The 12,751-nt window shown below is 55.4% G+C and overlaps 1 protein-coding gene across 1 annotated transcript; it reads left to right on the forward strand.

The window, feature by feature from the left end:
* The first annotated feature begins 584 nt into the window (after positions 1 to 584).
* TACR1 (tachykinin receptor 1) lies at positions 585 to 7,327 on the forward strand. The gene is made up of 5 exons (XM_041471181.1): positions 585 to 976; positions 3,482 to 3,676; positions 6,004 to 6,154; positions 6,388 to 6,584; positions 7,030 to 7,327. Exons 1-5 carry the CDS (start codon positions 585 to 587, stop codon positions 7,322 to 7,324), a joined length of 1,230 nt encoding a protein of 409 aa, XP_041327115.1. The 3' UTR covers positions 7,325 to 7,327.
* The last annotated feature ends 5,424 nt before the right edge of the window (positions 7,328 to 12,751 follow it).

Here is a 12,751-nt window from a genome sequence, read left to right on the forward strand (position 1 = left end):
TGATCCCAGTTCCTGCGTCCCCAAACTGACTGATCCAGAAGGTCCCTGCACTCCACCTACTGCACCCTAAACCAGCAGGGATCTGCACCCCAAAACTGGCTGTGCACTGATCCTACTGCACCCTCAACCAGCAGGGATCTGCACCCAATTTGGCTGATCCAGGTCCCTGCACCTCAAATTGGCTGATCCCAGTTCCTGCGTCCCCAAACTGACTGATCCAGAAGGTCCCTGCACTCCAAATTGGCTGATCAGGAGGTCCTTCACCCCAATTTTGCTGATCAGGAGGTCCCTGCACTCCAAATTGGCTGATCAGGAGGTCCCTCACCCCAGTTTTGCTGATCAGGAGGTCCCTGCACTCCAAATTGGCTGATCAGGAGGTCCCTGCACCCCAAATTGGCTGAGCAGGAGGTCCCTCACCCCAATTTTGCTGATCAGGAGGTCCCTGCAACCCCAATTGGCTGATCAGGAGGTCCCTCACCCCAATTTTGCTGATCAGGAGGTCCCTCACCCCAAATTGGCTGATCAGGAGGTCCCTCCCCCAATTCTGCTGATCAGGAGGTCCCTCACCCCAATCTCCCGTGGCCATGGATGAGTCCCCGCCGCTGGTGGCCGAGCTGGAGCCCCTCAACGCCTCCCTGAACGAGTCCTGGAGCAACCCGTTCGTGCAGCCGCCGTGGCAGGTGGCCCTGTGGGCCGTGGCCTACGCGCTCATCGTGGTGGTGGCCGTGGTGGGCAACGCCGTGGTCATGTGGATCATCCTGGCGCACAAGCGGATGCGCACGGTCACCAACTACTTCCTGGTGAACCTGGCCTTCGCCGAGGCTTCCATGGCCGCGCTCAACACCGTGGTCAACTTCAGCTACGCCGTGCACAACGAGTGGTACTTCGGGCCCGCCTACTGCCGCTTCCACAACTTCTTCCCCATCGCCGCCGTCTTCGCCAGCATCTACTCCATGACGGCCATCGCGCTGGACAGGTCAGTGAGGGGTCATCCATCCCTGGCCGGAGCTGGGGACAGGTCAGTGAGGGGTCATCCATCCCTGGCCGGAGCTGGGGACAGGTCAGTGAGGGGTCATCCATCCCTGGCCGGAGCTGGGGACAGGTCAGTGATGGGGTCACTCCTGGCTGGAGAACAGGGACAGGTCAGTGACCAGGGTTGGGTTTTCCCTGCCTAGTTCCTGCCAGATCCCACTGGAGCCATGATCCCAAGCTCAGCTGGATCCCAGATCCCACTGGGGCCGTGATCCCAGATCCCACTGGAGCCATGATCCCAAGCTCAGCTGGATCCCAGATCCCACTGGGGCCGTGATCCCAAGCTCTGCCGGATCCCAGTGGGACTGGGGAGCCCAAAAGCCCCAGGATGTCCCTTCCCTCTCCCAGGAATTTGGGGACATTTCCCCCTGGAGCCCCGGGACAAATCCCAGTTCCAGAGCTGGTCCGTGGCTCCCTCCGAGCCTTTTGGATTTTTCCAAGGCCCCGTTCCCGGAGCCAGCCAGGCTCTGCCCCCTGTGCCTGTTCCCAGGGAATAAAGGGAATTCTGGCAGGGATCTGGGGTGGGAGGATGCTGTTCCTGCCCTTTTCCAGCACTTCTGGAGCTGCTGGCTCCGGGATTCCCTGCGGGAAGCAGGGCGGGGGTGGATGAGGCTCCCGGGGTGTTAAAAACAGCCCCAGGTTTGGTTTTGTCACCAAATCCACTCCCTAAAATCCAAGGGAATTGAGGCAATCATCAATAAAAACCGGGATATTTCCAGTTCCTCTCCCATGGTGTTGTCCCAGGAGGATCTTTGGGATTGGCTGGAAAAGCCCCTTTGGGCTGGGATGAATTCCAGAGATTATTTTTTGGGGTGAATAATTTAATCTACAGCCTTTGATCCACCCTCAGAAATCCAGGAAAGCAAATCCAGGGAAGCTGCAGTAAAACAGGGAGATCTGGGAGGATGGGGCTGGAATTCTTTGAGGATTAGCATTCCCAAAAAACCTTCCTGCACCTGCAAACCCTGAAGAGATGCTTGGTTTTCCAAAGAAATCCAGGCTCCCATCTGGAAGCTGCAGCTCCAACTGCATCCCAAATTCCAGCCAGGAATGGGGAAGGGAACAAACCCCAAATCCCATCCTCAGCTCCTCCAAATGTAGGGAAAATTGCTCTTTTTCTTGTGGCTGGGATCTGAAAGGCAGGAAAAGCAGAAATTCATACCAGGATCCTGGGAGGGAGGAATTGCTCCAGGCCAGCAGCAGGAGGATCTGGGGAAATGGGAAGAGCTGGGAATGGGGAGAGCTGAGAATGGGACTGGGAATGGGGAGAGCTGGGAATGGGATTGGGAATGGGAATGGGGAGACCTGGAACTGGGAATGGGGGAGAACTGGGAATGGGGAGAGCTGGGATTGGGAATGGGGAGAGCTGGAACTGGGATTGGGAATGGGCAGAGGAAGGACTGGGAATGGGCAGAGCCAGGATTGGGAACGGGCAGAGCCAGGATCAGGAGCAGCAGGGCAGTGTTGGGGTTCCAGTCAGAGCCAGGATGGGGCTGGAATTCCTGATTCCCACTAAAATCAGGGAAGCAGCATAGAACGAGCCTCATGTTCCCGAAGTCCTGGAATGGGTGGGATTGGGAAGGACCTCAAATCCCACCCAGTGCCACCTTCCCTATCCCAGGCTGCCCCAAACCCCTCCAGCCCGGCCTCGGGCACTTCCCAGGATCCAGGGGAACCCAGGGCTCCCCAGAAATCCCCCGTGGGATCTTTTGTGGGATCCATCACAGATCCATGCGGGATTTTTGCTGGAAGTTTCTCCATCCCCTCCTTCCCCTGGAGCTGCTCCAGCCCTGGGCATGAAAGAAAAACAACTGGAAGTTGTTCTGAACACTCGGGACAATGGCAGGAAATTCGGGATTGGGGCTGGCACTGTGGGAAGTGCCTCAGGAAAATCCCAAAAAATTCAGGGCCTGGCAGCTCCCTCGGCTCCCAAATTCCCACCCCATCCTTTGTTTTCCCAAAGGGAACACCGGGATTTCCCAGCTCCCATTCCCGCTGTTCCCAAAGCTGGAGAACGCTGGGATTTTCTGGCCCTAATTCCTGCTGTTCCCAAAGCTGGAACACTGGGATTTTCCATCCCTGATTCCCCCTTTTCCCAAAGGGAACACTGGGATTTTCCATCCCTGATTCCCCCTTTTCCCAAAGGGAACACTGGGATTTTCCATCCCTGATTCCCCCTTTTCCCAAAGGGAACACTGGGATTTTCCATCCCTGATTCCCGCTGTTCCCAGACCCAGAATCCTGGGATTTTCTGGCCATATTCCCGCTGTTTCCAGACCCAGAACCCCAGGATTTTCCAGCCATATTCCTGCTGTTCCCAGACCCAGAACCCCGGGATTTTCTGGCCATATTCCCGCTGTTCCCAGACCCAGAACCCCAGGACTTTCCAGCCATATTCCCGCTGTTCCCAGCCCCAGAAGCCCAGGGTTTTCCCGTTTTTCCCACACAGGTACATGGCCATCATCCACCCGCTCCGGCCACGCCTCTCGGCCGCGGCCACCAAGGCTCTGATCGGGCTGATCTGGCTGCTGGCGCTCCTGCTGGCCTTTCCCCAGGGATATTTCTCCATCACCCACGAGCTCCCGGGACGCCTCGTCTGCCTCGTGGAGTGGCCGGAGCCCGGCGGAGCCGTGTCCGGGAAAACGTGAGTGGGAACAGGGAAAACGGGATGGGAACGGGGAAAAATGGGGTGGGAAGGAGGAAAAATGGGGGGAAATGGAGGAAATCCAGGGGGAATTCAGGGGGGAAAAGGGGGAGGGAAAGGGAAAGGAAGAGGGAAAGGGGAAAGGAAAAGAGGAAAAAAAGAGGAAAATATGGAAAGAAGGGGGAAAGGAAAAGAGGATGGAAAAAAGATGAAAAGAAGAGGGGAAAAAGAGGAGGAAAAGGGGAAAAGGGAAAGGAAGCTTCTGGAATTTCCAAAGGGTCTGGGAATGGTTTGCCAAGGGGAGTTAAATGTCAGGTGTTGAGGAAAAAAAGGTGGGGGGAGGAATAAAATAGGGAATAAAAGAGGAAATTAAAAAGGGAATTTTAAAAGGGAACAAAGAAGGGAATAAACAAAGGGAATAAAGAAGGGAATAAAGAAGAGGACAAAACAGGGAATAAAAAAGGAGTTTGTGATCTCCAGCCCCGAGGAATTGGAGCTGTGGAATTCTGCTCTGGAATTCCGGGCCAGGTGTCAGATCCAAGAGTGGCCAGTGCTGAACCCTCCCCGTGTCCTTTGTCACCTCATTCCCAGAGTGGCACCGTTCCATCCTCGGGGGCCCCTTCCATCCCAGAATATTCCCAGATTCCCAGCCTGTAATGAGGCAGCCGCTGATTGGGACGGATCATTCCCATGGCTTTTCCAAAGGCTGATCCCAGGATATCCTTTCCAAAGGACAACGCCACCATTAAATCCACAAGGGATCCGCATCCCGCACTCTGGAAAAGTGGGAAAACTGGGAAAGGAGATCCCCGGCAGCTTTGGGATGGCATATTCCAAAGAATTTGGGGATTGAGAGGAACTCGTGGCTCGGCGGCGGCTCCAGTCCTCGGGAATCCCACGAGCAGATCCTGGGATGGGATTTTCCTGCCCTAAATAACTCGGGACAGGTGTTTGGGTCATTCCGGAGGTGTCATTCCAGCCCTTCCCCGCTCCATGGCCTCGGAGCGGATATTCTGGGAACGCTCCGGTGGCAGCTGCTCCGTTTGTGGCGCCAGGAGGAAAAAATTCCGTCCTTTTTCCAGTTCCCAGGGAAAACAGGAGAAAAAACAGGGAAAACAGGAGAATTCCAACACTGCTGGGGGGAATTCCTTCAGAAAACCTCTGGGGAGCGCAACCCTGGTGTGCAGAGGGTACCAGAGCTGATTTTCCCCTAGAAAACATCCCTGGTTTTGGCCGGAATGATAATTCTGCAGGATTCAATCCAGTCATTGAACCCTGCTTCCCAAAGGGTTCAGGAATTCCCTTTGGGGTTTTGAGGGAAGGGAGAAGCCACCCTGGATCCCCTGGGAATTCAGGGATGTCCCTTCCCTGCCAACATTCCCGGGATTCCCAGGGAAAGGGAGGTGGCAGCTCCATCCTCCGGAATCCCATGATCCCCACAGGATCCTCCATCCCACACCAGATCCTAAAACCCTTCCAGCTGCAAACCCCAAATCTCCCGCAGTGCTGCGATCCCGGGAATGCTGCAGGCAGAGCAATTCCCAGTGCTTTTCCATCCTGGCATCCCAAAAGGATTCCTGGAGCTGTCTGGAACGGCTCTCGGAGCCCAGACCCCTCTGGGAATGGGGCTCTGCGCTGCTGACGTTATCCCGCAGCTCCTCCAGACATTCCTGCAGCGCTCTGAGGATGCGGAATTCCATGGGAACCGCAACAAAATCCTCCTGCGGAGCCGCCGAGACGCCTCTGGAATGAGGCAAACAAAACCCAGCCCCGCCAAGGCCATCCCAAATGGAATTAGGGCCGGGAAAATCAGATTGCGGTACCGAGCAGCAGCAGGGCCGGGGCCAGCCCCGCTCCCTGCAGGAGAATTCCCGGGGCCGCTCCTCACCCTCTGGAGCTGGGATTCAACCCAAGCTCCCGGGAAGAGGAGCGGGAGTAGGGCCTGGAGTCCCAATCCTTGGAATGACAGAGGAGCAGGGAGCCCAAAAATCCACCCAGAGGCCCCAGAGCCTTGGGAATAAAATTCCCACTAAGCAGCAGGATTTGGGAAGTTTTCCAAGCCAGCGCCAGCCACATTTGTGGACTCGGTTTTTAGGGAAGAGAGGATTTTCCAGGATTTGCCGCAGGGTTGGAGCCTCCGTCCCCTCTTGTGGTTAAACCCAGAATTATTGGATTTCCATTTAAACCAAACTCCTCTCTAACAGATGCCCTCACTGATCCACAGCATTCCCAGAATTCTCATGGCATTCCCAGTGCTTCCATGGCATTCCCAAAACTTCCATGACATTCCCAATTCTGGATCCTCAGGGATTATCCCATTTTTCCAGGTACCACTTTTCCATGACCGTCCTGCTGTACCTGCTGCCGCTGCTGGTGATCGGCTGCGCCTACGCCGCCGTCGGCCGCACGCTCTGGGCCAGCGCCATCCCCGGAGACTCCTCCGACCGCTACCACGAGCAGGTGTCGGCCAAGAGGAAGGTGAGGAATTCCGGGAGGGGCTGGATCCAGAATTCCTGGTCAATCCCAACCATAAGCAGTCTTGGACAAGAGAAAGGTGAGGAATTCTGGGAGGGGCTGGATCCAGAATTCCTGGCCAATCTCCATGAGGTGAGGAATTCTGGGAGGGGCTGGATCCAGAATTCCTGGCCAATCCCAAACAAAGGCCATTCCCGAGGCTGGAGTGGCTGCAGGACTGCTCTCTCCCCTGGCAGGTGGTGAAGATGATGATCATGGTGGTGTGCACCTTCGCGCTCTGCTGGCTGCCCTACCACGTCTACTTCACGCTGCAGTACCTGCGGCCGCAGTGGTACCTGCAGAGCTTCATCCAGCAGGTCTACCTGGCCGTCATGTGGCTGGCCATGAGCTCCACCATGTACAACCCCATCATCTACTGCTGCCTCAACGACAGGTGGGAGCGCCGCGGAGCTCGGGAACGCGGAGCGGGGTCCCAGAGGAGAGGATGGATGGGGTTTTTTGGGATGGTTCTGTCCTGCCCTCTGCCACTTCCAGCAGAGGTGGGGGTGGCACAATTCTCACCTAGAGTCTTTCCTAACCCTGTGGATTCTGAGGGCAAACATCAACTGAAACGATCCCAACTCCTAATTGGTGTTTACGGGGGGGCGTCTTCCATTTCTTCGTGGATTTTTCATTTCTTGGTGCGTTTTTCCTCCCCTCTGTGAAAGATCACAATTTTGTCACATTTAGAAAAGCTCAGCTTTATTTCTCCCTTCCTTTGCCCATGTCCACGTCTTTCCCCACTCCTCTGGCCATGTCCATCCCATTCTTTGGCCATGTCCATCCCATTCCCTGTCCATGCCCGTGTCCATCCCACACCTGTCCCATCCTGTGGCCAGGTTCCGGGTGGGATTCAAGCACGTGTTCCGGTGGTGCCCGTGGGTCAGCGCCGGCGAGTACGAGGGGCTGGAGCTGCGCTCGGCGCGCTTCCTGCACACGCACAGCTCCGTGTCCAAGCTCAGCCGCATGGACACCACCACCGTGGCCTCGGTGCTCGGCGCGGCCGACGAGGAGCTGGACGAGCCCGGCCGGGCCAAGCGGCTCTCCCTGGACATGACCTCCAACGGCTCCTCCCGCAGCGACTCCAAGACGGTCTCCGAGAGCTTCAGCTTCTACTCCAACACCCTGACCTAGGGATGTCCCCTCCGTGCCACCTCGGTGTCACCGCCCTGCTTGTGCCATGCTGGTGTTTCCCGTGCTGTTCTCCCATCTCTTTCCTTGGGATGAGTTCTGTTGTGGGGCCAGACACCAGGAGTGTTTGCACTGCCTGGCTGGAGATGGAGGGGATACAGGAACGGGACAGAGCCGGGTTTTCCTCCGGAATTCCAACGCTGGCCGGCGCTTCCGTGCTCTCTCCGAGGCAGGAGGGACCTCTCGGTGCATCCCACCCCATGGAAAACGACCCCATCCTACACCTCCCTCATCCCATCCTTAATTTCATTCTCCCTGCTGGATATCCAAGGGGATCTTGAATCCCAAAATCCCAAAAAGGCTTTTTCCAGCTCCACAGGGAGTCATGAGCCACAGTACAGATTTTGGGATTCAGACAGGCCTGGCCCTGGTTTGGGTCTGTTTGGCAGAAAAACCGCGGCGCCTTTGGAAGCCGCAGCCAAGGATCCAGCGGCGCCTTTGGAAGCCGCAGCCAAGGATCCATCCGGGAGCCATTCCCATTGTTCGGAGCGTTTTTCTGGGATTGCCGTGGATACAAGGCCCGCCCCGCCCATCCTTGTCTTTATTGTTGTTTTTATTTTCTGTCCCTCGAGGACTCCTCATGGCCGAGCGTTCCAGGAGGGAAGCGCAGGATCCGCTGTTTATGGAGCGTTCCCCCAGGGAATGACGGGATTTGGGTTTTTTGGGATTTCCGTGTCCTTGCTGGAGCCCTGGTGTGAGGTCACAGAGCCCAGTGTGGGAGCTCCCAGGGTTTATTTCCCATTAAAATCACCACAATCTGAAAAAGTTCCAATTTTCAGCCTTTAGGACCCACCATGGGCCCTTCCAGCCTTCCCCATTCTGGGATTCTGGGATTTTGGGATTTATTCCTCTCCCAAACCCTGCCCCAAAATCCTGTGTCCAGCTGAAAAATGGACACAATCATTATAATGCAAAGTTTAGCATGGGAAACCCCCTTTTCCTTGGAATATCCACCCCAAATCCCATCCCTGCAAAATATCCACCTCAAATCCCATTCCTGCTGGAATATGCACCCCAAATCCCATCCCTGTGGAATATTCACCCCAAATCCCATCCCTGTGGAATATCCATCCCAAATCCCATTCCTGTGACTCTGACACCCCTGGGGAATTCAGGATGGCGGCAGCTGGAAGGAGCTTTCCAGGAAGTTCTTCCCATGGGAGCATCCCAAGAGAGAGGGAACCCAACCGTCCTTCCCAAAGTGTCTCGGGATTGTCCCAGCATGGATTTTCATGGATAAATATTCCTTTGATGTGGAGAATGGTTCGTTATCCCTTAACGAGGGGAGGAGGGGTGGGAGTGGGAAGAGGTGGAAAAGCTAAAATTCCATAAAAAATATGGATGATGGGTTTGGGGCACCCTCAGTGGGAGGGGTTTGCCCTGAAATGTCACCAAAACAGGAAAAGGGACAATTCCCAAAATTCCTCCTCAAATTCAGGACTGGGAGTGCGGCACTGATTCCCAAATCACGGAAAAGGCTCCGATCCCTCCTGGAGTGCAGGCAGGGCTTGGGGCCGCTCCGTTCTCCAGGCGATTCTCGGCATTTCCAGTGTCCCTGATGGATCCCAGCTCCCCTTCCCGGGCTGGGCTTCCCCAGTCCCGCTGCTCCGCCAGGAACACGCAATCCGTGTTTTTCCAAGCGGGACATTCCAGGTGGGAATTGCGGGAGCATCCCGCCCCCGCCGGCGGTTCTGGCTGGCTGGAATTCTGGATTTTAATTAAAGCGGCGTTCCCAGGCTCAGCTCAATCCCACAAGCCCAGTAAACTCCGGCTGTTGGTTTTCCATCAGTGATTTTATCCAGAAAAAAGGAGGGAAGGGATAAACATCCACATGTTCCTGGCCGAGCTTCCCGTGAACACCAGGATCCCCCTTCCCAGCAGGATTCAGATCCCAACGGAGCCGTTTCCTTCATTGGGATCATCCCTTCCCAGCAGGATTCAGATCCCAACACATCCATGGGGATCATCCCACCCCTTTAATAGGGCTGTCCCTCATGGGGAATTTCATCCCCACCCCATAAAATGAGGGACAAAAATCCCCCTCAGCCACACACAGAAAGGGAATTCCACATTCCCAGGGCTTTGGGTCATTCCTCCGTCTCCAATTCCCAGGAAACACCCCAAAATCAGGGATGACCACAAAAAAACCCCAAATTTTGTCATTTTTGGTGCTTTCCGAGCGGGATCTGCGGCTCTGAGCGAGCCCATCCCGCTGAATTCCCTCTCTGGTTCAGCCTCATTTCCATGGATGCATTCCCGCGTTTTGCATAAATGTTTGCTTAATGCAGAGTCCAAAATATCCCAGAAAATAAAAAACCCCGGGAACTCAAGGCGGCTCCCGGCTCCCAGGGCGGATCCCGCAGTTTCCATGGCACCCGGGGGGCTCTGGGATGCTTCCTCAAAAATCGGAGCTCAGGGAGGAAGGATTTGGATTCAGGACATCTGGATGGAAGTGAATTCACGTTTTTCAGGAATGCCCGGTTTCATTTTTGGGGCATATTCCAGCAGATTTGGGGTTCCTGGAGGGTGGAGAATTCCAGCTTGTTCCCAGCAGTAATTAGCATTAATTACCCTGGTAATTACTGAGCTCTGAGCAGGAGCTGCCAGCAGATTGGGAACCAACCCAGGCTGGGTGGGAATTTTGGGGTGGGAAATAAGGAATTCAATTGGATTTGGTGTTTCCAGGGCTGAGGAACCTCCTGGGCATCAGGAATTCCAGAGGGAAGGAAGGGAAAAGGGGAGAGAGGGAACTGCTTGCATAAGGATGGGCTTAATTAGAAATTAATTACTCAGTGGAGCAACCAAGGGGTTGCAGGAGGATTTAAGGAATCCTGGGGGGATCCATGCTCTAGCCAGGATTTTTTAGGAAGAAATTCCTCCCTGAGGGGCTGGGATGGAATTCCCAGAGGAGCTGTGGCTGCCCCTGGATCCCTGGGAGTGTCCAGGGCCAGGTTGGACAGGGCCTCAAAAATCTGAGAAATCCTGGGATTTGTGGCACAAAAATTGGGGATAAAACACAGGGAATGACAGCACCAAAGGTCAGATCCTCACTGCTCATTGGGAATGAGGGGCAGGAGAAGGGCCTGGGACCATTCCCAGGATATGAGGGGCAGGAGAAGGGACTGGGACCATTCCCAGGGAATGAGGAGCAGAAGAGATTGGGGCCATTCTCAGGGCAGGGAAAAGGGATTGGGGCCACCCCGAGGTCTGTGACACTCCAGCCTCTTCCAGAGCATTCCCACTAAAGGGAAAAGAATCCATCCCAGCTGGATACGAGCAACGTGTGCAGCAGCCAATGAAATCTTGGGAAGATCCAACCCCTTTCCCTCTTCTGAGCTTTCCCTTGTGGCCATGGAGCCACAGCGGAGGGGATGGACATGGGCCTGGAAGGGGAAAGCAGGGGAGAATGCCCTGAAATCCCAAATCTGAGGCTTTTTCCAGGCTTCCGTTCAGGGAATGGCCAGGGAATGATCCATGGATGGGCAGGGAATGGTCAGTTGGTCCCAGGGTGGGATTCTCTGCCCATACTGAGGTCATTCCCTGACCATTCCCTACCCATTCCGTGGTCATTCCCTGCCCGTTCCAGGCCGGGTCTCCAATCCCCGTTCCCTCCCCTTTTCCCAAGTTTCCCACCCCACAGCTTGGGGAACATCCCAGTGTCCCAAATCCTCCCAAACCCTTCCCGAGCTCAGCTGGAAAAGCCCCTGCAGCTCCTGAAGGAAACCTCTCCCTGCACCCAGGAACATCCCCACATCCTCCCGGGGTTTTGGGAATGCAAACCCCTCTGGAATGTGGGGAGCTTGGAACTGAAGCTTTTCCAAGCCCTAGCAGGGATTTCTGGAGCTGGGGAGGGATCACAGCCCTTTGCAGCATTGCTGTCACAGTGATCCATTCCCTCAATTCCCACTTCCATCAGGGAACGTTCCCGCTGATGCCAGGGGAAAATCCAATGCCGTTGCCAGGGCAGGAATGATTTATTCGGGCATAAAACCCGTCAGAATTCCTTGGAGTCTCCTCCGGGATGGGCTCAGCTGCAGAGATTGATTTGTTTACAGCAGCCACGGAAAGCGGGGGCTGCTCCCGGGAAAACACATCCCAAACTCAGCCGGGGATTTTCCAGCCACTCCCAAATATCCTGGAGCAGCCGAGGGAAGGGACAGACCCCATTGCTCAGCCCCCAAATTACCAGGGGGACGAAAAAACCCCAAAGGGGTTCAGATCCTCCAGGTTTGGGAACCAGCCGGGGCCTCCCGGGTGCTTGGAATCTTCCAAGGAGATTCTGGGCTGCTCTTCCAAGGAGATTCCAGGCTCCAAGCCTTGATTCCTTTGCCATTTTTGGGGTTGGATGAAGGCAGAGCTGAGATCCCTCCGGCTCCGTCCTGGCGGAATGGAGCCCGGCTCCAGAGGGATGGATAAAGCCAAAATCCATCTGGGATTTGGGGGTTAAGGACCACCTCTAAATCCACACATTCCTTAGGAAAAACTGGATTTTTCTTGTTTGGTTAATGGATGGCTGTGTGTGGATTTCTAAAAAATCCAAGTGTGGATCAAGCTCAGCTCCGGAGGGATTGATGGAGCCAAAATCAAACTGGGATTTGGGGGTTAAGGATCACCCTAAATCCACATATTCCTTGGGAAAAACGGGATTCTCTTGTTTGGCTGATGGACGGCTGTGTTTGGAAGGGGTTCTATGGAAACCCAGCTGTCACTCCTGTCCTGGGGACAGGGCTGGGCGGCATTTCCTTGGATCAGCCCTTCCCGGGAGCCTGGAATATCCTGAATAGGGACACAGTTCCCTAAATCCGGATTATCCCCCCGCAGGGAGATCCCGCGGCTCCATCCCGAGCTGGAGCTCGGATCTGATGATCCCAAAGGTGTTTTCCACCCTCAACAATTCCATGGCTCTGTGACTGCTTGGCTCCTCCTCCTGAGAACCATTCCTGCGGAGATCAATCCACGGCTTTTCCTCCTGCTCCATCCAGCGGCTCGGCCGGGAAAAACCGCCGGGAAAAACGGCGGCACCCAGCGGCAGCGTCCCTAAATCCTAAATTCCGGCTGGGAATGCCAGAAAAGCTCCTGCTTCTGGTGGAGTCAAACCCCTCTTCCCTCACTTTGGAACGCAATGGGATTCCCGAGCTTTGGGGACGGATCTGGCACATCCAGGCCATCCCAATTTTTTCCTAAAGCTCCCAGAGCACCAGGGATGCTCCAGGAGGAAAAGCCATGGATTTCCTTCCCTCTTGGTGGAGCTTTGCCTCAGGCACAGAGCTCGGGGCTCTCCCAGGAGTGCTTCCCAGGGATGTGGGACCTGGAGCCAGGTGAGGGTCACGGGGAATGGGGAACACACCTGGAGAGTGACAGGGAATGTGG

Source organism: Pyrgilauda ruficollis, unplaced genomic scaffold (genome assembly GCF_017590135.1).
Source record: "Pyrgilauda ruficollis isolate IOZ18807 unplaced genomic scaffold, ASM1759013v1 scaffold258, whole genome shotgun sequence".
Lineage (NCBI taxonomy): Eukaryota > Metazoa > Chordata > Aves > Passeriformes > Passeridae > Pyrgilauda > Pyrgilauda ruficollis.